Source organism: Gossypium raimondii, chromosome 11 (genome assembly GCF_025698545.1).
Source record: "Gossypium raimondii isolate GPD5lz chromosome 11, ASM2569854v1, whole genome shotgun sequence".
Classification (NCBI taxonomy): domain Eukaryota; kingdom Viridiplantae; phylum Streptophyta; class Magnoliopsida; order Malvales; family Malvaceae; genus Gossypium; species Gossypium raimondii.
The window spans coordinates 25164583-25187107 of record NC_068575.1 but is presented as its reverse complement, the minus strand read 5'-3'; the positions used below and the strand labels follow the sequence as shown (position 1 = coordinate 25187107).

Below are 22525 nucleotides of genomic sequence, written 5' to 3'. Positions count from 1 at the left end.
GGGTTTTGATTTGATACGGGAATCGAAGAAAAAGTTAAAGTAATACATGACAGACTGAAAGCAGCTTCGGATCGACAGAAGTCTTACGCGTATTTAAAAAGAAAAGACATTGAATTTCAAGTCGCCGACAAAAGTGTTTTGAAAGTGTCACCTTGGAAGAAAGTCTTTTGATTCGGCTGGAAAAGAAAGCTTAGTCTGCGGTTCATCAGGTCGTATGAAATCATTGAAAGAATTGGTCCAGTAGCTCACAGATTAGCTCTACCGTTAGAGTTAGAAAAGATTCGTAATGTATTTCACGTCTCGATGTTACGACGGTATCGATCAGATCCTTCACATGTGATTTCACATGTTCATGTCAAGATACAGCCAGATATGACTTATGGTGAAGAACCGATCAGAATTCTAGATCGAGAGGTTAAAGAATTCAGAAATAACAGTATAACTTTAGTGAAAGCTCTCTGGAAATGACACGGAATAGAAGAAGCTACCTAGGAACCAGAAGAAGCTATGAAAGTGCAATACCTGAACCTATTCTCTGGTAAGATTTTCGAGGATAAAAATTCTTTTAGAGGGGAGAGTTGTAACAGCCCGTTTTCAGTAAAAACGAAACAGTGGTTTTGGGACCACAAATCTGACGAGTAAATTATTTTTTTTATTATTTTAATATTTACGAGACGTTGGTAAGGTCATATTAAAATTTCATTAAGGAATTTTTTCGTTTGCATGATTAATTATGTAAAAAGGATTAAATCGTAAAAAGTACAAAAGTAAAGTTCTATTAGTTAAAGGGGTCAAATGGCTAAGGAATTTTAAAGTGAGTGGACTTAAAAGATAATTAGACCATTCAAAATGTTAGTGGACTTATATGGACATGGCTTAAGTGATTTTTAAGGTTAAAAATAAAGGTTAAAATAGTAATTAGTAAATTAAATTAAAAATAAATAAAAGAGAATTCGTGCTCATCTTCTCCAAGGGCTATTCCACCAAAATTGAAGAGAAGAAATAATCCATTTTAGGTTTCTTAATTTAGGCAAGTTCAAAGGTGTGCATGTAAGTGTTTTCAACCCTATTTTTTAATGATTTCGATGTTTTTGAGGTCGTTTTAGCTTAACCTAGCTAGCCCGGGGATTAATTTGTAAACCTGTTAAAGAATTAGGATACCATGAACACTATTTCATGATTCTTGATGTTCAATGTTAGATTATTAGTCCTTGTTGAAAAATAAACAAGTTTTGTTAAATGATTTTTTGTTGAATTTTTAAATTAGGGATTCAATTGTTAAAAGTATAAATTATAGGGTTTTATTATGAAAAGGTGATAAATATGAGTATTTTCAAGACCCCTAGCATGTTTGGTTAGCATGGAATTTGATTGAAATGGTTAAATTTTAGGTTATAAACTAAAGGACTAAATTGTGAAAAGTTAAAATGTTTAGGCCAAATGGTAAATATGCATAAATATGAAATATGGATTGAATTGAATGTTTGAGATTGATTGAAACACTTAATTGAATATAATTACTTATTTAGATCAAGATAAATCTCAACCGAATCTAAATCGAGAAAAGGCAAAAATCACAGATTAGCTCGATCATATTTCCACGCTCTAGTCGTCAATGTAAGTCCATAGTATTTCATTATGTAATTGAATTTCTATTTGAATTTTTAGATTATATTTATGTAATTTAAATGCTTATAGTTAATTATTGTATGAATTGCACATGTGTGCCCCTGTTTGTACTTTAGTACCCCTAAATTGCACATGTATGCCCCTGTTCGTACTTCGGTACCCCTGAATTGCACATACGTGCCCCTATACAAACAAAATTATTTGCCTCCTCCAAGTATTGTCCTGTTCCCAAAAATAAAATTGGCAGATTTTTAAGCAAATTAAAGAAAAAAACAACAACAAAAAAATGTGAACAAATATCAATTAGCTTACATTTAGCTCATTGTGTACCAATCTGAAATAAAAATAAAAATAATCTGAACCCAGTCAAGACAATTATCCTAAATATATATATATGCACTGAAGCAAACATGAGGAACCGAAAATAAAAACCCCACATCGAAAAATTTGCAAAACTCACTTGATAATGTGAAAGCTGCTGAACTTCAATCAACCTTTAAACCTCGCTTCATATTCATGGGGTTGCTGAAATAGTTGATCAAAGTTATTAACTAGGAAAACACGTGTAACCAGCAAGTCCTCTATATACTAAATAGATTCAACCACCAGAAAACATACTAAGACGACAGATAAATTAAAGACCAAGGTCCGTTCAAACTTCGACCAGGAATTAAGATAACTATGGAAGTATTACTAGACTGGAAAAGAAAAGCTAAATGTTTTTCATTGTGGAAAACGACTTTACCATAAATAAGGCTGATATTGATCTGCCTGCAAACCATCTCATGTGCATTGCACGTTGAGCTTTACCCGCTGCTTCCGTCGAATCAAATCGAAGATAGACACAACCGCCACTGTTTCTGTAAGGAAGAAAAAATGACAAGTGTTAAAAGAAAGAAGTTTTCTGTTAAACTGCAGATGGGAAAAAGGCAAAGCAATCTTTCTTTCCTCGAAACAGTTTTCATTTGTTAATAAAATATGTATTGGGTAATCCTACAAATTGAAATGATAAACCAAAAGAGCTTTATAATACAAAATAAGATGCCATTAGTCATTGATTGTCAGCTACAGATATTAATCAAGTTGCTGAATGACTGCATAATGTCCATAACTTGCACAGAAATAACATTACTAACAGATTAATAGATGTAAAAATATGTGATTATCCCCTTGCTCAACATTGATACAACATTTGCCCCTTCATAAACAACAAAGAACAGATAAAATATATTTATCCGGTTCTGGAGTACACAATTATCAAGCCAACTAAAAAGAACAAAAGAATTGCTGTAAAAAATGAGTTTATCCAACGCAATAGACAGTCCGATGCTTACTTGTCCACATAAATATGCTTCACCCTGCCATATTTGCTGCATTCTTCTTCAACATCCTCTTTAATATCCAAATCAAAATCAGGTTCCGTCTGAAATAGAACTTAAAAGGAAAATCATTACATTGTATAAGGAAGCAAAAAAGGAAGAAGACAAGAAGTAACGCAGAAATAGCATGTTTAGAAACCGAAAATCTAAACCTCAGTTGCAGGATCAAACATATTCTTCAACAGCAAACACTCGCTGGGCTGTCCAATAGGTTCAAGGGCTGTAGTAGACATGATTGGCTGTAGAACTGGTGCTGGAAATGCCCCTTGGCCATTGACAGGTAATGTTGCCTGTTGATTTGGAGCAGACCCATTAACGAGGGGTACTCCAAGAGAGCTCGTAATGCTGTAAAACTATCACATTAGATAAATAATATGATTAAAAACAGGAAAAGACAATCTGAAAGTACAAACGAACCTTGTTGCAATACCAGAGCGATCCAGTTTCTGCATAAGCAACGCTCTTGATTGTGCGTTCAAAGCCTGGATAGAAGTTACGCCAGTTAAGCAAAGAGAAAAGTGATATAACAATTCCTCAGCACTATTACTAGAATGAGACAAACTGCGAATTAAAAACCAGCATTCATTAAATACTACGATAATAAAATGAATTTCAACTTACCAAGCCACCACCCTCATCATCATCAAAGTCTGCAGATTTTGCCGTAGCATCTTGGGTAACAACATGATCTGTAACAGATGAAACCTACATCCAATTTTGACCGCAAAGCCATTAATACGATATAAGCCAGTTGTATTTTTTTTTTTTTTATTCCGCTACAGTGACTGAAAATAGAACACACAACTGACACTGAGATTACACTAACATAACATACAATTTCATGAAATTAACAAGCCTACCTTAATGGTTCGACCAACAATCTCCAGTTTCCCGTTCAAGGCACTTTGAGCTGCTTTTGCATGTTCAAGTTGAGCAAACTGTAAAAAAACAAACGGCCAACAAAGAACATGCATGGTTATTACTATACAGGAAAATGAACATGCATGGTTATTACTATACAGGATAATGAACATAAAAGCTCAAGTCTTCAGCCATATCTAACCTGGACAAACCCAAAACCTTTGCACTGTCCAGTCTCAAGGTCAAGTGGTAGTTGCACAAGCTCCACAGGTCCAAAAGGTTCAAATATCTGAGCCATTAACATAAGAAAGGGGTTTGAAATGAAAATAATGTAACATGGAAAAGGTTCAAAGAAAATTAACATTTCAAAAAATTCATGTAACTCCTTCCAATTTTTTTCCTAAGAAACAACTATTAGAATGTACTTTTCTTTTAATAAAAAGTTAAATTTGGAAGAGTACAGAGAACACCAAAATATAAATGCAGTAATTCATAAACCAAATCAAAGAATGGTAACTTCTAATTTTGCTGATAAGCTAATGATCCTATTACCTGTCTAAGCTGCATTTCTGTCATATTAAAATGCAAGTTCCCTACATATAGTTTTCTATCAACAGCTCCATATGGTCCAGCAACACCACCTGCGCCTGCACCAGAAGTATTGGACTGAACAAGATTCTTTTCGGCCTCTGAAGGTTTAACCATCACAGGTTGACCAAGAAGCAGTTGACCAGACAATGCTATTGCCATTGGCACAGACATCACATCATAAAACTCAATGTACCTGCAATTTTATCAGTGACTAATTAGTTTCTCAAAATATGAGAAATAAATACAACCAAAGTTTATGTCAAAGTGATGCGGGGAAAGAAAAACTGTTGTGCAGGGAGCTATGCTGAGCAACTTTTGTTGAATCTGAAGTCTGATGCAATAAAAAGGTTAGCTCAGCATAACGATTAGAAAAGCAAAATAGATTTCATACACCAAGATAATAAACAATGATAATCAAACGACACAAAGGACTCAAAAAGGAGGTTAAAAGATTGGCATGTCCTTCTTGATTTTAACAGAAAGTAAAGACGGCATAGATAACACCTTTAGCTTAGATTATACACATGGAACAAGAAATCAAAATGAACCCGCAAAAAAAAGCAAAAACAAAAATCATAGATGAACAACATCTCAACCCCTCCAGACAACCAAAAAAATGAAAAAGAACATATTAAAGGGAGAAAAAAAAGCCTAGCAGTGAGTCAAGTCACAAACAAAACCACTTTTAGATTAAACCATATGGAGTACCTTAAAATTCTTATCTGTACCACTAACAAGTTGAATAGAATAAGGTACCCATGTCTATAAGCTGCATTTAATGCTAAGAAATTTGAAAGGTGAGGAACAGAATTCAGGTTTATGTCATCTAATATGCGAAAGAAGCATGAATTGATTAAACATTGAGAACTATTCCCATCAATCCTCATCGTTATAGCATTGCAAGTGCATTTAAGAATACAGTAAACCTTGATTCTAGTACAAAGATATATTTCACACAACTGCAGAAGGAAGTCTAATTTGCTCAACATAAAGGCACATACCCAACCCCCTTTGATCTTCTTGAATTTCTATCCATGATCAGCCGAACATCCCTTACCTGAAAATAATAAAGGAAAACAGATATGACATCAAACATAAAATAATAACCTAAAAGATAAAATAAGCGGGGATATCCCAGACTTTCAAGCTTCCCGATGAAACACCTATCAAGGAGTGTCCGCAAGATTATATCGTTTAACATGTGCTTTTAACTCACCCCACATATATAGAATGTTGAGACACAAGAAAGTCATAATACTACTCGAAACTGAAGGCAGAGGATCATATACTGCAAGAGGAAGCAGATGAATCTCAATAATGTGCATTCACATCATTCTAAACATTGTTTTATGCATTAACTTAAAGTTATTATCAGAAATGCATAAAGACAAATGAATTTGAAGGAATATAGCAGATTATGCAAAATGATAATCCTAGTATGCTAAATTCTAGAAATTGCAATAGTGAGTTTTTCTAAAGGAAATAAACATAGTATTTGAAGTGTACACAAACTTCCAAAACATTACATTAACATTCTCCCAGGTCAATTAATGTGGAATCTTAGCATGCTTGAAAGTTGTTGATAATTCATAGAACAACCAATGTTGTCAAGGGCGAAAGGTGCATCTAGGTACTAGAACCCTTATATTGCCTCAGGCGCAAGGCTCAAAGATAAAAAGAATGCTTACCTAAGCTATGTAGTGCCGTATAAGTACAAGTGCATGTTTTTATGTGTGTGTGATAAGCTTAAGATATACAATCATCATGACAATATCTCTAAAGAATGGTGAAATTTATTTGCAGAAAATGCAAGTATTTTTTGGTCAATATGCATGGTTCTTTACAGTCCCATGCCTACTGTTGAATAGGCAACTATCAAAAAGTGGAGAGTTTGATGCTATCCCCTTTCTTACCAGTAAAGCAACATCCAATGAAAAAAAGAAAAATAAAATAAAATAAAGAGTAACTTCGACCAGGCAAGCTTTTTTATGCATATTGCCCTTAAGAAAAAGTATGCCTAGAAGCACCAAGTGTGTGCCTGATCAAATGCACCTCGCTTGAAAGGGTATTGACGTGCTTTATTATCAAGCACAAGGAGCAAAGTGTAGGTACAATACTGACTACAACCTTCACAAAGAAATAAAATAACCAAGTTAAACCCGACTAACCTTGCCTGCTTTTGAGAAGAATTCATAGACATCTCTCTCAGTTGCTTTTAGAGGCATCTGTCATCAACCAATTCAAGGTGAACAACAATTAATAAATAGTGAAATTTAAAAAATAATAATAATGCATGTTGATACACAAAATATTACATTTATATCTTACAATACTTTGAAGATGAAAGCAAAATTGCAATGTATCTACCTGGTAAGCAAAAACAGTTCTCTGGTCCCTCTCAGGATCAGCCTCAGGCTCCACTGCATCTTTCTTATCCTTAAATCTCCTGAAACATCCATGTTCATGAGATAATTCAGGATACCACTAAAATCATGAACTGAAAAAGAAAAAAGAACCATCTGCACAAAATTACTAGACATTGCCATCCACATCCTACCAAAAATGCCCATACAAAAGGCGTTACAGTTCTATAACTCTAAAGGATACAACTAAGGAATCCTCTCACCCTATTTCTTGCATATAAATTTACTCCAAAAAATGAATTCTGAAACATCATAAAATAAAATAAACTTCATCCCTAAGGGGTGACCAGTGAGCACTCCAACCATGTTTATGTGCTTAGATCATGACAGACAACATAATTGGATGGTATAAACACGATGCAAAAATGCATGTTTAATTGAACTTAGCAGTCATCTAGTCATTTCTACATCTGCATAAACATTACAAAACTTCAACATAGGTGCCCAGAAATTCATTTTGCGTATATAATGTACTTTTTAAAAAAATTACCTGCTATCTCTGATGTCAATTTCACGTTCCCTCTCTTGATCGCGTTCACTCTCGTGTCTCCTCAACCTACTACTGCTTCTCTCTCTCCTATCTCTCTCCCGCTCCCTCTCTAGCTCACGATCACTCTCGTGCCTCCTCGACCTACTACTGCTCCTCTCTCTCCTATCTCTCTCCCGTTCCCTCTCTATCTCACGATCACTTTCGTGCCTCCTCGACCTACTACTGCTTCTCTCTCTCCGGTCTATCTCCCTCTCTTTCTCCTTTTCCTTCTCTCTTTCCCTCCTCTCTCTCTCCTTTTCCTTCTCTCTCCTATCCCTCTCTTTCTCCTTATCTTTTTCTCTTCTTTCTCTCTCCCTTTCCTTCTCCCTCTCTCTGCTATCCCTCTCTCTGCTACCCCTCCTCTCTAAATCCTTATCTCTATCTCTCTCCCTTTCCCTATCCCTGTCGCGGCTGCTTCTATGGCGGTCCTTATCCCGATCTCGCCTCTCCTCGTCGTCCTCATCGCGGCCGCTTCTCGATTTCTTGCTGCTCCTCTTGCCCTCATCATCCTCTTCCTCTCTATCTCCATCTCTCTTCCTATAGCTTTTCTCGCTTTTATCCTCCGATCCTCCTCCGTCTTTCGTCTTCTTCGGATCTTCCTGCTCCTCAACGGTTTTTTCCAAATACTCGTACTCGTCGAAATCCATTATTTTGTTTCAAAACTTCCAAGATTTCACCTCTTTTTGTTGAAGGTAATAAAGTTGGAACCTCGAAATATGGTTTGAGAAATTAGGGTTTTGTTGGGGTTCAGCTGTCAATTGCAAGGGTTTGGTTTAATTTGGGTCCTCGAAATCTGGGAATGGGACTTGGTGCAATTTGATAAAATTGCGTGGGCTTTGAGAGAATTTACCAAGAAGTTTGCAGAAAGATAGAAGAAAAGAAACGAGTAGAAACAAAGACAAACAGCGAGTGATTCCCTTTTCCACAGCCCATTCACCGGATACGATATGTGTGAAGTGTGTGAAGCGTAAGGAATCTATGGGCTTCCAACTTCGTTGTATACAATATTGGGTATGTTATAGGTTTCTGACAATAATGGTTGGCCTGTGTTTTAGGGAAAATTTGTTCTCCCTTTTTGTGTATTTGTTTTTAAAAAAACAGTTTCATCATCAGAAAATGGCTTAAAATTAATGTAAAACAAATTATTTTTTTGTAAAATGACTTACGGTCATGATACGAACTCGTCTCGGTGATGATTTGAGTCGTAAAAATTGTCCAATCGTCAAATTAAGTAGTTCTCGTTTTTAATTCAATAAATTGGCTAAGTTATAAAAATAGCTATTTAGGGAGCGGATAAAACAAAGTAAATATGATGGATGGATGGTATAGTGAACTCCAAACAAGAATGAACCCGTAACAAAGGTTAAGGACCCGATTCTTAAACGTTTTAAGGTGATTGGCGAAAAGTTGGATAGAACCGAGACCCGTTATCTATAGAGATAGAAACCAACGGTATAGGTGAACGCCACACACGAAAGTGGTAAGTTCAGGAACGGAGATTGGATGACGCCACTAGCAATGCTAGATAAGTCAGATCGAATCACCAAGAACAATGAGAGTTGAATAAAACTCACAAAGTTTATAATTCATAAAATAACAAAGTTCAGTAAGCTAACCTTGCAAATGACCTATTACAAACTATTTATAGATACAAAGAATGACCATTTAAATTCGGCATCTTTGTGTTCACTCAACTATTAAAAAAATGTTCACACTTCAAACATTAAATCTCTATTCATGGATAATGTAAGTTCATGCACGGTTGAATAATCATGTTTCTTCCCAAAACCGTTCATGCATGCTTAACCAATAAGAAAGCTTCTTTGTTCCATGAATGTGCATTTTTAATCATATCCATCCCCCCTTGGCCGAATGCTAGGTTCATGGGACATGCATCTCTCTTAATTGAAGCTTTAATGATGGGCTGGTTCATGAATGGCAGCATGTACCTTATAAATTCGTTCTCCCCTTTGTGCATGCACATTATTCATTCAATGTGCTGAATTTATGTGTCAATTCCTCCCTTGGACGTTCTTGAAGGTGAAGGTGCCATGCATATCCCTTAATTGAATCTTAATGGCGTCTTGAGCATATAAATGGGCAACAGGCATTAAACTGATTCAGCCCCTACTTTCAATGCATGTATGCGCTGGTACATTGGCTGAATTAATGAGCTAATTATTCATGAACTTGAAGCATGTATCTTGGAGATTCAATGCATGACATTAAAACCCGTACAATGCCTTTTAGAGTGCATGAATGGATAGATCCGTTCCTCTTGATTAATTCATGTATGAGCAGAAACGAACAGCCACATTCTTCATCTTTAAGGAATGCACATGACATGAATTTTTGCTTCCATGTGATCGGTCACAATGCACCTTCATTGAAGCATCTTCATTGCCGTCCATGCATGTACCTGAAAGCAAATTAATTCAGCAACTTAAATCATGTTAGGACATATTTAAATCGGCAGCAACAAGACACATTAAAATGATGTAATGAGCTAAGACACATTAATGCTCATGGAGGCCTCCACATCTATCGCCCATGATGGGTGGGTTTGGCTTACCACACGAGCGATCGTACGCTTGTGTGGTCTCAAATACCGTATTCTCGGCTTTTCGACTTTTGCCGTTCTACAGTTACAGTGGGGTGTTTACACACCTGATGCAATTTGTAGATTCCCTTCGTTCCGAACACTCTTATTCTGAAAATAAATGATCATTGCACTCTTGGTTCCCAGGCAATGTGCCAATCAACCTCGACCACCACCTACACAAAAGTCACCAGCTTTATATTAGACTCATACTTGACAAACCATCTCAATTGCACCCCACTTACCACTCAATACTGTTTCTCAAAAAGTAATAGATGACTCATTATCATACCATAACCACTTACCAATAATGATAAAATAGATTGCAGATCAGAGATGTAGCGTACAAAGAACCGAGAATCGGGATTAATCTATCAGTATTCAGCCAATGGAGATCACTTGAGGGAGAGGAAGAGAAAAACCGTGCACTCTCAATTGATCAACGAACCCTTTCTAAAGCCGAGAGCTATTCGGCAGAGCTTAAAAAAAAGAAAAAGGGAGAATCGATTAGAAGAGAAAACCGAAAAGAAAAATGGTGAGGGAGGAGAGAAGTTGTATTCGGCCAAGGTTGAAAGAACCCCAAATCATAAAAATCCCTCATCCAATTCCACTACACACTCCAAATATCCCTCCTCACTTCTCTCTATGACCAGTTCAAACTCCATTTAGTAGTATTTCAATCCAACTCTACCACCCACACGAATTAGGCAGCAAAATAAATACTCCCTTTTTGATGCGCCATCACTTGAACCTTAGACCCCATGTACACTCCACACGTCCCTTACCACTAGACCAACAACTCTTTTGTATCATATTTTAACCAAAATAATTTAAGAACCTACTATCTAGATCCAAGGATTTTATTCACTTAAAATAAAAATTTTGCATAAGCCAAGGCTTAAATGCCTGACTTCTCAGACACTTCCAAACACTCCTAAATCACTTAACCACTAAAGCAGACATTCATTTATGTCACTTCCTTGCACAATTAAGTATTTATGTGTAGTCTCCTAATTGTTCCCTTGTTCAAAACTTATTTCTTCTAGGCCCAAAATTTAGGGTGTTACAATTCACCCCTCCTTAAAGAAATTTCATCCTCGAAATTTCCAATTATCAGATCAGTCGCATAACACAGACTCCACCACTACGCTTCCGCTGCGCACTCTAGTTCCAAATTAGGTATATGACCAAACGACGAGGACCCAACTCGAACACCTCTACGGCCTCTACGATGGCCTCTTGTACCTCGTCCGTGTGTACCTCTTGTGCTCATATCAAATAACGTATTATCAGTTTAAGAAGTTTTATGTATCAGTTTGTAATTCCAGTAATTATTAACAGGTACTTTTTTAGGACTCCGTAAGTCCGATTTAAGCTCCATAAGTGTATTTGTTCTATAAATTGATTTCGTTTGTTATATGTTTGTTAATTATTTGTTTAACTAGTCTGAAATGAAATGAAATGTTCTATATTGCTCAGTAACACTCCGTAACCCTAATCCAATAACCGAGACAAATTAGAGGTGTTACAATTTGGATTAATAAACTACTTTGTATATTAAAAAATGTTTAGCTACTTTGGATTAATTAGTTAATTTATATTTGGATTAATTGTTGTTAAATTTGTGAATTTGGCAATAGCCACATGTTAGTTTGCATTATGAACTTTTATCTTTCAAGTATAAAACTATTATATAGGAAAAACAATATTTAAAAAGTAAATGGGTTCGGATAGATTGATTATTAATATTGTTGTTTAAGTTTCGATTGAGTTAATGTTACAAATCAATCGAGCATAAACTCAATTAGGAAAATTACGAAAATATTTTTTGTAATTAAAATAAGTTATATTATTCGACGGTATTTTAGCCTTTTCATTTAAAAAAAGCTCATTTTCTTTTGCATGTGATTGGGTTTGAACTTATACTATTTAGTATAAATAGAACATTACTTTTAGCACTAAACCAAAGCTTCATTTTAATCTAATATTTACAATTTAAATGAATTATGCATACTTTATTACCTCCATCAATTATATATATACTTACTATTATTTAAGTCCTTGATTGAGTTGTTGTCATGAGTCAACCGGACACCAATTCGATTAGAGAAATTATGAAAATGTTTTTTATACTTAAAATAAATTATATTATTTGAGGTACTTTTAATTTATTTATTTTAAAAACCAATAAAATTTGTATATGGTAAGATTTAAACCACGTCAATTACATTAATAAAATCTTGAATTTACCACTTAGCTAAACTTTATTTTAATTTTTTTATACATTTTAGTTTTATCATGCAAACTTCATTACCTCCATTAATTGTACAGATTGTTGATTGAGTTAGTGTTAGAAGTTAACTCGATGCTGACTCAAGATTGATGACAACATCATGTCAAACAATTGTTTTTATTTAGTATTCGTAACTTGATGTATTTATGTGTTTAAATTTTATTTTACTCACAAATTAATATTTTTTTTTTCATTTTAATATCATATTATTTAATGTGTTATTATTAATTAGTTTCAAACCATATGTTTTATAACTTATTGTATGTAATTTTTAGATAACTTTTATATTATAAATTTGTTGTTTCCACATACATACGCGTGTGATAAAATTTCATAATATTGTTGATTGAGTTGGTGCCACAAGTCAACTCGACACTAGACCTGTCCATGGGCCGGGCCGGGTTTGGGCCGGGCCCACAAAAATTTCAACCCGTTTACTAGGCCCGGGCTCGGGCCGAAATATGTGCCTGAGATTTTGCCCAGGCCCGGCCCAAAGAAAAATATGGGCCCGAGCCCGGCCCGGCCCGTTTTTAATTAAAATTAAAATTATTTTTTAAATAAAATTAAAACTAATTGTTATTAAAATTAATTGTTAGTAAAATTATCAAATTATTAATTGTTAATTGTATTAATTGTTGTAATAAAATCTAACATTTGATTAGTAAATTTATCAAATTATTAATTGTATTAATTGTATTAATTGTTGTAATAAAATCTAACATTTGATTAGTAAATTTATCAAATTATTAATTGTATTAATTGTATTAATTGTTGTAATAAAATCTAACATTTGATTAGTAAATTTATCAAATTATTAATTGTATTAATTGTTGTAACAAAATCTAACATTTGATTAGTAAAACAAACTTGATGTTTTATTATTATTATTTTGTAACACTAGTCAAGGAAATGAAAGTAAATAAACTTAAAATAAAAAACTATTATATTTTAAAAATAAAAAATATATATATTTAATATTTTTCCGGCCCGGCCAAAAAAAAGCTTGCCCTAGGCCCAGCCCATTTTTTAAACGGGCCTAAAATTTTGCCCAAGCCATATTTCAGGCCTATATTTTTACCCAAACCCTCTCATATTTCAGGGGTCCGTCGGGCAGGCAGGCCGCCTGACCATGGACAGGTCTACTCGACACTAACTAAGACTGATTACAACACTATGATAATCAATTGTACTACATTTAGTATTCTTAATATTATGTATTTACATGTTTAAGTATCATTTTACTCACAATTTAATCTATTTTTCATTTTAATATCGTACATATTTCATGTGTTATTATTAATTAGTCTCAAACCATACATTTAATTATTTATTGTATGTTATTGTTAAACCGTCCTCTTTATTCTAAGCATGTAGTTTCCACATGCATACACGTATGATAAATTTCTAATAATAATTTAAGTAATTTGTTCCAATCGTTATAAATTATAATAAGTTAGATTAGTTAAATATAAACAATAGTTTAAAATAACCAAATATTCACCTTTAATAATTATAATTTTTTAAAATTTAAAATTGAATTGAATATATAAATAATATAAAAATATAATGACTTATTTGGCCTTTCAATATTAAAAAAACCATTTTAGTTTTTCATTTAAATTTTCGCCTTTTAGTATTTAAACTTGCGTCATTTGTTAAATCATGCCAAAATGGATGAAAATATTAATGTCGGTTAACTTTGCTAATGTGACATATTAATAATTAATTATTTTTAAAATCTAATTTGACATATCGGTAATTAATTTCTAACTTGGCATACATGTGAATGCCACGTTAGTAAAGTCAATGTATGTTAACTTTTTCATTCATTTTGGGGTGATTAAACAAATAATGCAAGTTTAAAAATTAAAAAGGTAAAAATTTAAATGGAGGACTAAAATGATTTTTTTTTATAAAGTTGGAGGTTGTAATAAATCATTATGCCTAATTAGGGACAGATCCAGGATTTTACTTCAAAGGAGACGAAATTTCTAAATCCGAACAACTTTTTTTTAACGTAAAAAAGTGTCAGTTCTTCTCGGATACTTTTTTTCTCCTTATAAAAAAAATCAATTAATTTTTTTAAAGCATGAATGATGTAACTGAAAAAATTAAAAGAAAAAATCACACTATATAAAATTAAATATTTCTTTCCGATATGCAAAAAATAAAAACTAATACTATACTAAAAAATTCATAAATATTTATAATTCCAAAAATTAAATTAAAAAAGATTTGATATCTCATTCAAGAGCTTGAGAAGATTCGATGTTTGATTTTTTTTCCACTAATAACAAAAGGTTAAGGAACTGGTTGATCATGATTACTTTTTGATACCCTTTTCTTGAAAAAGGATTTGATCTTTTTGTTGACCGTAATTTAATCGAAAAACCTCAAGACTGTAATATAATATTAAACAATAACATGTTAGGAAAAAAGAAAAAAAATAAGTCAAATAAATAAAGAATATAATTCATGCAAAAATATTTATTGAGAGGTCTTTTACATAAGGAGTCAAGAGGAAGATAAATTGTATTTTTTTACTCTATACTCTCAGTCTCGGTGTCAAACTCCTTTTTTTTTCTCTTAGCAGTGTTGACACCTTATCAGAGGAAGATAATTCATTAACAAGATATACAAATCAAAAAACAAGAAAGTCACCAACCTAATATATATGGGTATGGGTCAAATAAATTAATTTTGAAATTTGGCTTTAAAGTCGATATTAGACCTCTAAGTTTAGTATTTTAAGGGCCATCATACATTAATATTTAATTTTTATTATTAAAATTATATAATTAAAAATTAAAAAAATATTTTATTAATATAAAGTATGAATACAAATTAATCAAAGGGGCGAAGACTATACTATGTACATGATAATTTATATATAAAATCTAAAAATTTGAAGAAGGGCGAATATAAATGAAACCGAATTAAAATCAAATCACAAACCGAATGAAAATGATGTGGTGTAAAGTGTAAACTAGAGGTGTCCATGGTCGGGCGGGCCTGAAAAATTTCGACTGCCTCCTAGGCAGGGCTCGGCCCGCACCAAATATGGGCTCGAAATTTTGTCCAGCCCAAATGAATAAAATCCTAAGCCCGAGCCCTACCCACCCACCCATTTTTAATAAACACCAAAAATAATTTTAAAATAAAAAATAAAATAAAAATAAAAGTATTTTAAAATAAAAATAAAAATAAAAATAAAAATAAAAATAAAAATAAAAATAAAAAATAAAAATATATTTTTATTAAATTAAAGTGGGTGGGCGAACTGGGTGAAAAATGTGGTACCCAAAGCCCGGTCCGTTTTTTAAACGGGCCTCGTTTTTTGCCCAAACTCATATTTAGAGCGGGCCGTCAGGCCGGGCCGGGCCGCCGGCCCATGGACACGTAAACTCAAATCGGGTCAAAAACCTTTGAAAAAATCGGGTAAAAAACCCGCCCAATATAAAAAGCCCCTCGCTAATCCAAAGTCCATGAAACCAAATTATTATTTGTCATTACTCTCTCTCCATAAAGAAAGCAGCCTGCCTAATCAAACCAACCAGCCACCAAACCCTTTCCCTTTCAATCTTCCTTTGCACTCTAAGATTTAAAAATTTGAAAAACAATTAAAACGTGGGCCCCACTCGCCAGCTATTTCTCCCTTACCCCTTCGCATTTACCCGCCACCCACGCGACAACAACAACACACACTCGCACTCTCAAGGAAAAATTAAGGAGAGAACGAAAGAAAAAAGGAAAATAAAGAAAAAAAAAAAGGGCAATTCGACGCTCCGATCCTAATCTAATTTTGGCGGGAAACTTTCAAAAATTTTCTCATTACGAGGGAAAGTGAATCCCTAATTTAAAAAACCTTAGTAGGTTTCTTTCATTATATATGTTCTTCTTCGGGCTTATACTTTGCGTTCAAGCCGGAAACCTGTTCGACGAAATTCCTTAAGAGTGAGTGCCCATCAAGTACAAAACAAAACCAAATTTCAAGAAAATATGTATGTGGTTAAGAGAGACGGGAGGCAAGAGGCGGTCCATTTTGACAAGATTACCGCGAGGTTGAAGAAGCTCAGCTATGGTCTTAGCATTGACCACTGCGATCCGGTGCTCGTCGCTCAGAAGGTTTGCGCTGGTGTTTACAAAGGGGTTACTACTAGCCAGCTTGATGAATTGGCTGCTGAAACTGCCGCTGCTATGACCGCTAACCACCCCGATTATGCTTCCGTAAGGGTTCTATTTCTTTTTTAATTTAATTTTCAAAACATGGGTAGTTTTTGCTGATTAAAACGTATGATTGCAGTTGGCAGCCAGGATTGTTGTTTCGAATTTGCATAAAAATACTAAGAAATCATTCTCCGAGACGTAAGTGCTTTCAACCTAAAGTTGTTAGTGCTTTTTTTTTTTCTTGTTGGGAAGGATGCAATTGATGTTTTGAGAATGCGTGGTTTGTAAATGTAGGATCAAGATCATGTACAATCATTTCAATGAGAGATCTGGACTGAAGGCTCCTTTGATTGCTGATGATGTTTATGAGATCATCATGGAGGTATTCTGATAATCTTTTAATTTTATTCTTTTATACGCTCAAATTTTGGTGGTTGTTGTTGATCATGTTGAATTATTTTATTTTAAAACATGTAATCATTAGAAGCTGACCTATGGTTTAGTTTCCAATTTTTAATTAACGTCAAAATTGTGTCGTGCTTATAGAAGGTAGCAACATATTTGTGAAAGACAGTGTGTTTGAATTTCTTTTTGGTTGTTTGGTTTGTTCTTTGATTTTCTTTTTCTTGCTTTAATTTGCAAATTTTTGTAATGGGTTTTATACGTATTAATGAATTCTGTATAATTGTTTTGGTTTCAGAATGCTGCTCGGTTGGATAGTGAGATCATATATGATCGTGACTTTGACTACGATTACTTTGGCTTCAAAACCCTGGAGAGGTCTTATCTCTTGAAAGTTCAAGGGAAGGTTATAGAAAGGCCTCAGCACATGTTAATGAGGGTTGCTGTTGGAATTCATAAGGATGACATTGATTCTGCTATAAAAACTTATCACATGATGTCTCAAAGATGGTTCACTCATGCTTCTCCCACTCTTTTCAATGCTGGGACTCCAAGGCCTCAAGTATGTATTGCATACAAACAAGACATTAAGTTCCTATACTTAAATGCCATTGTTTACTAACTATTTTGCTTACATGCATAATTTTTGGATTATGTTCTGTCAGTTGAGCAGTTGCTTCTTGGTGTGCATGAAAGATGATAGTATTGAAGGAATATATGAAACTTTGAAGGAGTGTGCTGTTATCAGCAAATCAGCTGGAGGAATTGGTGTTTCTGTTCACAATATTCGAGCCACAGGTAGTTATATTCGTGGAACAAATGGTACATCTAATGGAATTGTCCCAATGCTGCGGGTGTTCAATGATACTGCTCGATATGTTGATCAAGGAGGAGGGAAAAGAAAAGGTATGGTCAATTCTGTATGATGTTATGACAATGTTTGGTTTTTTCTTTTACTAAAAAATGATGTGGACTTGTTTAGGTGCCTTTGCTGTGTATTTGGAGCCATGGCATGCTGACATTTTTGAGTTTTTGGATCTGAGGAAGAACCATGGAAAGGTATTTTTATATAGCTTGAATTTATTTGCAGGGGCTATAATGATTTGTTTTTAAGTTCTAAATATCATTACTTGGTTGTAATGATGTATAGTAATAAATTGCATCCAACAATGCCTTTGTTTCTGTAGGAAGAGCACCGGGCTCGCGATCTATTCTATGCTCTTTGGGTGCCTGATCTTTTTATGCAAAGGGTTCAAGGTAATGGCCAATGGTCATTGTTCTGTCCTAATGAGGCTCCAGGCCTGGCAGATTGTTGGGGTGAAGAATTTGAAAAGCTGTATATTCATTATGAAAAAGAGGTTAATACTGTTCTACCTATTGTTATTATTTTTCCAACCAAAATTAGGTACCAAAAGTTCTTTTGTTAATATCTAGGGCAAGGCAAAGAAGGTTGCCCAAGCACAGAACCTGTGGTTTGAGATCCTGAAATCACAGATTGAAACTGGGACCCCTTACATGCTATTTAAGGTGATTTGTCCAAACAAGCCTTATGTTTTTGTTGTGCATTTATGTTCTAAGATGAGTATCATGATCTCAACCCTTTGTTTCCCCTCACTTTATTTCAGGATACCTGCAATAGAAAAAGTAACCAGCAAAATCTTGGCACCATTAAATCTTCAAATTTGTGTACTGAGATAATTGAGTACACAAGTCCAATGGAAACAGCTGTGTGCAATCTGGCATCTATTGCGCTACCTAGATATGTGAGGGAAAAGGTAAGTGATACATAGTGCTAATGTTGCCCACAGTTGTTCCCCTGGGTCTGCTTATTTATACAGTTAGCCTTATTACATTTTTGATGTTCAGGGTGTTCCATTGGAGTCTCATCCATCTAAGCTCGTTGGGAGTAGAGGATCTCAGAATAGATTTTTTGACTTTGATAAGCTGGCAGAGGTTTGATTCTTTGCCTTGCAGTTGTACTCATCCATCTGTTACTAGATGGATTCTAATCTATCTAGCACGTCTTTGTGATGGAATGGGTGTATTAGTATTGCTGTTTGGTTTTTATATTATCATGATTGAGATTTCTTTTTCTTGTGATGTGTCAGGTTACTGAAATTGTAACCAGAAATCTTAACAAAATTATTGATGTTAATTACTACCCCGTTGAAACTGCCAAAAGATCAAATTTGCGTCATAGGCCAATTGGTATTGGAGTTCAGGGTCTTGCAGACACATTCATCTTACTTGGCATGGCCTTTGATTCACCCGAGGTATATTTGGTCACAAATAGATTGATCTGGTATGTTTTTTAACCTGAATTAATTTTATCTGATATTTTACTGGTTTTGGATTTTAGGCTCAACAGCTGAACAAGGACATTTTTGAGACCATATACTATCATGCTCTGAAAGCTTCTTCTAGTTTGGCAGAGAAACAGGGCCCCTATGAGACATATGCTGGCAGTCCCGTTAGTAAGGTTGGTGATTAAATAATGAATTTGGATTTTGGTTATATAATGGGACACATGGACAGTCGATGGTTCTTTAAAGTGCATTCAAAGAATTTGGATTTTGGTTATACAATTTGATTGCAAATTGCAATATCTTAGATGCTCATTGCTTAAGTCTGTTTTGCTCACTGCTGAGTTGTGTGTTCAATTGCAGGGCATTCTTCAGCCTGACATGTGGGGTGTTACTCCTTCAGGTCGGTGGGATTGGACTGCTCTTAGGGACATGATAGCCAAGAATGGAGTGAGAAATTCACTATTGTTAGCACCTATGCCAACTGCTTCAACTAGTCAGATTCTTGGGAATAATGAATGCTTTGAGCCATATACCTCCAATATTTATAGTCGTAGAGTTTTGAGGTTTGTCCTGATTTCCTATTAATCATCCCTTTCAGTTATTTATTGTCAATTGCTTAAAAACATTTTTTCTGTCTTATCTCTAGTGGGGAGTTTGTAGTGGTAAACAAGCATCTTCTTCATGATTTAACTGAGATGGGTCTTTGGTCTCCTGTTATTAAGAACAACATAATACATGAGGATGGTTCTGTTCAGAATATTCCAGAAGTACCTCATGAGCTGAAAGCAATTTACAGGTGTTTTTAATTGCCCTCCTCTCAACCAGGGCCAAGTCCCCTATTCTGTTCTTTTTTGGCTATCATTTAGAATGAACTGTGAAACTAAGATTTATGCTTCTCTTTAATTTACTAGGACTGTTTGGGAAATCAAGCAAAAGACATTGGTTGACATGGCTGTTGATCGTGGATGCTTCATAGACCAGAGCCAAAGCTTAAACATACATATGGACCAACCTAATTTTGGAAAACTAACTTCCTTGCACTTCTATGCCTGGTCTAAGGTATTAAAATTTGGTCTTTATTGCGATTAAACCAATGCAAATGCCAATTGTTGCATCAAAGATTGCTGATCCACTGTTAATATAGGGTCTGAAGACTGGTATGTATTATCTAAGATCTCGAGCTGCAGCTGATGCAATCAAATTCACAGTCGATACTTCCATGCTTAAGGTAATAAATATGAATTGGCGTTGAACTCACTCCATTTCAGTATCATTTAAATTGTGAATTCAATTGATACCAAGCATGTTATTTGTGGTAATATAGGAAAAACCAAAGGTAGCAGATGATGATACAAAAATGGCACAAATGGTTTGTTCCCTGACGAATCGTGAAGAGTGCATGGCTTGTGGGAGCTAAGCAGCAACAGCAGCACTTTTTGAAGCTTTTGGAAGTAAGCAAGTGCTAGAAACGCAAATTGGCGTTAGATAATTAGGAATGTGGCCTAAGTTAATGTAACTGTTTTAACTTGTTTGTATAGTATAGTTATGATTTTGGTTATCTCAAGGTTGCAGGCTTGGAATATATCTTTGGAATATGGAAACTTTCTTAATGTATAAACTAGTAGTCTTCCATGGAAGTTTGAAACTTGAAGCATAAAATCATTAATTAGATTCGACAGTACGTGACTTAAACACAAAACCCCTGTTTCAAATGGATGGAATAAAGAAAACTCACATTTGTCTCGCTACTTCAACCAACTCCTTTAATTTTGGCCTCCCTTAATGGAGGCGTGCATGTCAGGTGCTTGGATTTTTGCTGCTCGGTGCTGTCTTTCCTTCCTCATGGTGGCAGGCGGTCAGGATTGAGTTTTTCAGAATTCATTACGGGTTTGGTTGACAAAAAATCGAGAAATTAAAATTGGACCAATTTTGATTCAGAAGTACTCAATTTCGGTTTGAATTTTTTATTTAATTTATAATTAATTTTAATTTTATGATTTTAAAATAAATATTTTATATTTAAAATGATGATAATTTAAAATTATTATATACTTTAAAAACAAAGTTGATTGATTGTTGTTTATTTACTTGAAAAAATTTACAACTATATATAATTTTTTAAAGATTTATCAAATAATATTTAAAATAATAAATAAAGTTTATTTTATTATAAGATAAAAAAATTCAACTCAAATTTAATAAGAAAAGATTGAGTATCAAATCGAATCAAACTAAATTATTATTGATATTTGAAAAATCCAAAAAATTAAAGAAAATGAACCAAATAAGGTACTAATGATTTTTCGTTAATAGAAAATTGAATTTAGAAATTAAAAAAACAATTGCTATTTTTTTTGGAAAAACAATTATAATGTTTCAAGAGTATTTGAGAGAATTTGAAGAAAATATTAGTAGAAAAATAGGATTAAACACAATAAAAAGGCTTGGTTAAAAATGGCTCAAACCTTAGATTCAACCTTTCATGTTCGAACTTAGCTAGACTCTTTTCCAAATTTTATAATATATTCTTTCAAATTTTATGTAACATTGACCTGTCACAATTTGTTTTGGTAAATTAGAGTTTTTTCGACACTTAACAAGTTTTTTTTTTTAATAATTTTTTGCATGTTTTTATTATGTTTTTGGTTTTTTATTACTTTATATTTAATTTACGCAAAATAAGCGTTTTTACGTAATTTTTAACCATTTGATGACCTAATGGGCCAATACGGTCCTAGGGATGAACTAACAAACTACTCGAGTGTGCAGAACACTAATTTCAAGCTTAGAACGCGGAGGACAATGGCAGCGTCGTGACACTGGACTGTGGTGTCACAACACCGGACTTCGAAGCCAAGAAATTCAACCTCAGAATGCGGTGTCGCCACGCCAAGTGACAAATAGGCCAAAATTAATCAGGGGCATTTTAGTTTGCACAATGTATATTTATTAGTTTTAGGCTGTTAATTTAAGCTAATTAGGTTAGACAATTTTGGCTATAAATAGGAGTGTTTAGCTTCATTTTAAGAGGCTTGGCCAAGTGAGCCACTTAGTTTTAGGGTAATTTCACTTTTAAACCTCATTTTTTAATCCAATATCAATTTCATCCCACTTTATCATTATAGGACAAAAAATTATAGAATTTACACATCAATTTTGACATTATCACAATTAAGTCCCTAAACTCGAAATTAACAAAAATCACTTTACAAAATAGTCTTATTTAATAACCAAACTCATGAATCCATCATTTAACCTCATGAACATCTAAAAACCATTAATGCAAAGTTTCAAAACCTTTAAAAATTTTATGAAATAGTCCCTGGGTTAGCTAGATTAAGCTACA

The 22525-nt window shown here is 34.0% G+C and overlaps 2 protein-coding genes across 6 annotated transcripts; one reads left to right on the top strand and one right to left on the bottom strand.

The window, feature by feature from the left end:
* Positions 1-1507: 1507 nt before the first annotated feature.
* Positions 1508-8411, bottom strand: LOC105785379 (uncharacterized). 5 transcript variants are annotated; one of them, XR_001130952.2, is made up of 15 exons: positions 7374-8411; positions 6828-6906; positions 6629-6685; positions 5462-5517; positions 4422-4653; positions 4072-4158; positions 3869-3946; positions 3630-3713; positions 3426-3490; positions 3161-3353; positions 2964-3052; positions 2375-2489; positions 2090-2154; positions 1942-1963; positions 1508-1851 (listed from the first exon to the last, which is right to left on the bottom strand). XR_001130952.2 is itself a non-coding variant. In XM_012611454.2 (14 exons), exons 1-13 carry the CDS (start codon positions 8057-8059, stop codon positions 2119-2121), a joined length of 1857 nt encoding a protein of 618 aa, XP_012466908.1. In that variant the 5' UTR covers positions 8060-8411; the 3' UTR covers positions 1508-1851; positions 2090-2118. The 5 variants fall into 5 exon arrangements, 3 of the variants coding, with proteins under 3 accessions (XP_012466908.1, XP_012466907.1, XP_012466906.1); XR_008190940.1 differs by having other exon boundaries at positions 1942-2154; positions 7374-8410; XM_012611454.2 differs by lacking the exon at positions 1942-1963.
* A 7578-nt stretch (positions 8412-15989) lies between these two features.
* Positions 15990-20824, top strand: LOC105785380 (ribonucleoside-diphosphate reductase large subunit). Its single transcript, XM_012611455.2, has 17 exons — positions 15990-16531; positions 16608-16669; positions 16766-16853; positions 17172-17435; positions 17539-17779; positions 17856-17932; positions 18061-18231; positions 18308-18400; positions 18499-18648; positions 18740-18826; positions 18982-19146; positions 19233-19352; positions 19540-19742; positions 19826-19975; positions 20091-20238; positions 20324-20407; positions 20504-20824. Exons 1-17 carry the CDS (start codon positions 16304-16306, stop codon positions 20594-20596), a joined length of 2424 nt encoding a protein of 807 aa, XP_012466909.1. The 5' UTR covers positions 15990-16303; the 3' UTR covers positions 20597-20824.
* The last annotated feature ends 1701 nt before the right edge of the window (positions 20825-22525 follow it).

Bases quoted from the DNA above. Each gene is read 5' to 3' on its own strand.
- LOC105785380 (XM_012611455.2), top strand. From the start codon at position 16,304: ATGTATGTGGTTAAGAGAGACGGGAGGCAAGAGGCGGTCCATTTTGAC. The intron at 16,670-16,765 runs GTAAGTGCTTTC...TTGTAAATGTAG, and splicing joins AAGAAATCATTCTCCGAGAC to GATCAAGATCATGTACAATC. The intron at 17,933-18,060 runs GTATTTTTATAT...TTGTTTCTGTAG, and splicing joins TGAGGAAGAACCATGGAAAG to GAAGAGCACCGGGCTCGCGA.
- LOC105785379 (XM_012611454.2), bottom strand. From the start codon at position 8,059: ATGGATTTCGACGAGTACGAGTATTTGGAAAAAACCGTTGAGGAGCAG. The intron at 6,686-6,827 runs GTAGATACATTG...GGTTGATGACAG, and splicing joins GAACTGTTTTTGCTTACCAG to ATGCCTCTAAAAGCAACTGA. The intron at 2,490-2,963 runs GTAAGCATCGGA...TCTTCCTTACAG, and splicing joins AAGCATATTTATGTGGACAA to AAACAGTGGCGGTTGTGTCT.